This window comes from Limulus polyphemus, unplaced genomic scaffold (genome assembly GCF_000517525.1).
Source record: "Limulus polyphemus unplaced genomic scaffold, Limulus_polyphemus-2.1.2 Scaffold152, whole genome shotgun sequence".
Classification (NCBI taxonomy): Eukaryota; Metazoa; Arthropoda; class Merostomata; order Xiphosura; family Limulidae; genus Limulus; species Limulus polyphemus.
The window spans coordinates 746,572-749,041 of record NW_013665762.1 but is presented as its reverse complement, the minus strand read 5'-3'; the positions used below and the strand labels follow the sequence as shown (position 1 = coordinate 749,041).

General features: G+C 28.8%; 1 protein-coding gene across 2 annotated transcripts in view; it reads left to right on the top strand.

Annotated features, from left to right (window-relative positions):
• The window catches only part of LOC106476160 (proline-rich protein 2-like), a 32,181-nt gene that overhangs the window by 12,125 nt on the left and 17,586 nt on the right, over positions 1 to 2,470 (top strand). For both annotated transcript variants that reach the window (XM_013936830.2, XM_013936833.2), the window contains exon 3: positions 235 to 368. In XM_013936830.2, the coding sequence (XP_013792284.1) occupies positions 235 to 368 (134 nt within the window). The remainder of the gene's footprint in view (positions 1 to 234; positions 369 to 2,470) is intronic.

Sequence of the window (2,470 nt, the reverse complement as noted above, 5' to 3'; positions counted from 1 at the left end):
GAAAATAAACTTGTTAACATCTTTTCATATATTTAAAAAATGAATTTTTTAAGAGAGTTCAAAATTATTCAATAAAAAAGTTTGATTTAGTTTTATATAAAATGATATTAAAGTGATCAATATACACATGGTTATCTCTGATTTCCAATTTTGGATGCTAAAAATTATGTTCAACACTTTTCTAAGTCATTATTATTTGCAAGAAGAAGAAAAACATTTTTACTGTTGTACTAGGGGAATGTTTCCACCACGTGGAAGAGGGGGGCCACCTGGTGGTCCTGTAGGCAGAGGTGGACCACCTACAAGAGGAAGACCACCATTGCGTAGAGGACTTGGAGGTCCTCCTGGTGTTATGCGAGGAAGAGGAGGTTTGTGAATTATTTTTTGTGTAAGGTGCATGAATTCTCATTCGTACATATGAATTATTCTATTGACATACAAAATCTCCTTTTAAACCTTTTGCAACGGGAGCCTTTTTAAATGCATTTTTCTGCACAAGGAGTTATGATTTTAGGTTTTATTTTATCCAAGTTTTAAGCCCTTTATTTCAAAATATACCTTTAAAAAATTACTTAAGGTTTCAGTTGTATTGTGACCAACGAGCTATAAAAATTTTCTACTTTGGCACTCTGTATTTTCAATGATACAATGGCAGTACTGTAGAGGTATGTCTAAACAATGAGATGCTTAAATAACATTTTGACTCGTTTGATTCAGAGTTCTCTGAACAAAATAAAGTTAAAACTAGCAATAATTTTTTCAAATTTGACAGCTGTCGTGCCTACCTTCAACAGATTTGTTTGAGCTTTATAGTCTCCATGTAGATATGTATATAACGTGTATAGACATTAGAAAGAGGTCATTTTATACTATAATCTAACAATCATTATTTTGGAATTGGTGCAAAGTTGTCACAGATTATATGAAATTGACTATAGTATGGTTGGCTGCTTCATGAACTATAGCACTTACGGTTGTTTCTTACCTAAGTATGTTATAGTTAGAGATACAGTTTAAATTGTCTTTAGGTCTTACTATTATATTTTACTTATGGTTTAGAATGCATAATTAAAAGGCTTAAACAATTTTTAAGTGTACATCTTACTTTGCTTCCATTCTCAAGGCAGGATATTTTGCACTGAACAAAAATTTTGTCAAAGGGTTGCACATATCTTTCAAAGAAACTGTAATATGCCTTGAGAGCACCATTGACTTGTGCTCAGGTGAATTATACGTGGTAAAGAACAAGAAAGAAAAATAAAACATTAAAAATTAACTATGTTCGAAAAGGAAAATCTTTATAAAGATATTCTACAAAAAATTAAAAGGTACGTATTTTCTATTTCCTAATTTTGATTATTTCATTGCGTTGTTAGTGATATGGTAGAGAAAATAAAAGATAAAATATAAACATTTGCCTTAAAAAAACTTTTGATATTCTTTTAGGAGGTTCTAGAGATTATGAAAATAAAATATAAAAAAACTATAAAACAAATAAAAGTACTTTCATACTTAAAATGAAAATCACCTTGCATTCAATTTGTTAATAGTTTGAATGCGAGTAACTACAATAAAAAACCATGTTTTTAGTAAAAAATCTTAATTGTAAAACTGTCATTATTTGTGTACAAGATACTTAAGACCTTTAATGAAATCTCAGTTATCGCATGTATTGTCATACAAGTCAAAGTACACAAACCTGCAGCAAAAGTGGTAAAGAAGAAAAATTTAACCCAAGTTTCCTTCATTAACCAAGAGAACATAGTTCTTTTAGTCTATTTTCAACCTTCAACATTTTTCTAGTGTAATATTGACTTGACACCTGTTAGTAATTTGTGTGTGTGTGAGCAATGACAAATAATATGCACTTTCTGCCTGACCTTATGATGTGCATCATGTAAGCATGAATAGAAACTAATAATATAAATATTAAACTAATTTTTAATAATTTCTATTAATGTTATTCAGATTTTGAATTATAAGGAATTTGCTAATCCTTTCGAGATGGGTCAGGGGTGAAAGGCCATTTCATCTCATTTATTGACTCGCATTTAAAATTTTATTGAACTACTATTTCATGAATTTGTGTCAATAAGTTTGGTATCGAACTGTAGATTATAATTCAAATTGTAGTACTATAAATTACTCAGTTTCTTAATTTAAAAGTAAATATTAAAAAACACAGATAAACATTTCTGTATTGTTAGCCAGGTAAGGCTGAAAGGTCAATATAATAAAAATAATAAATATATAATGTTATGATATTTAAGCTATTTAGTCTAAACATTTATGTTTTTGTGTTATAATTTGTGTTCATTCTAGAATGAAAGAGGCATAATTTATATTTATTTCCTAATTTTTTATGGTGGTTGCGAGATTGGTCAAATACTTAACCTGTACAGAGATTAATAACTGAAAATAACAGATAAAATATAAAGCTTTTTCTTAAGACACGTTTGATAACTATCTC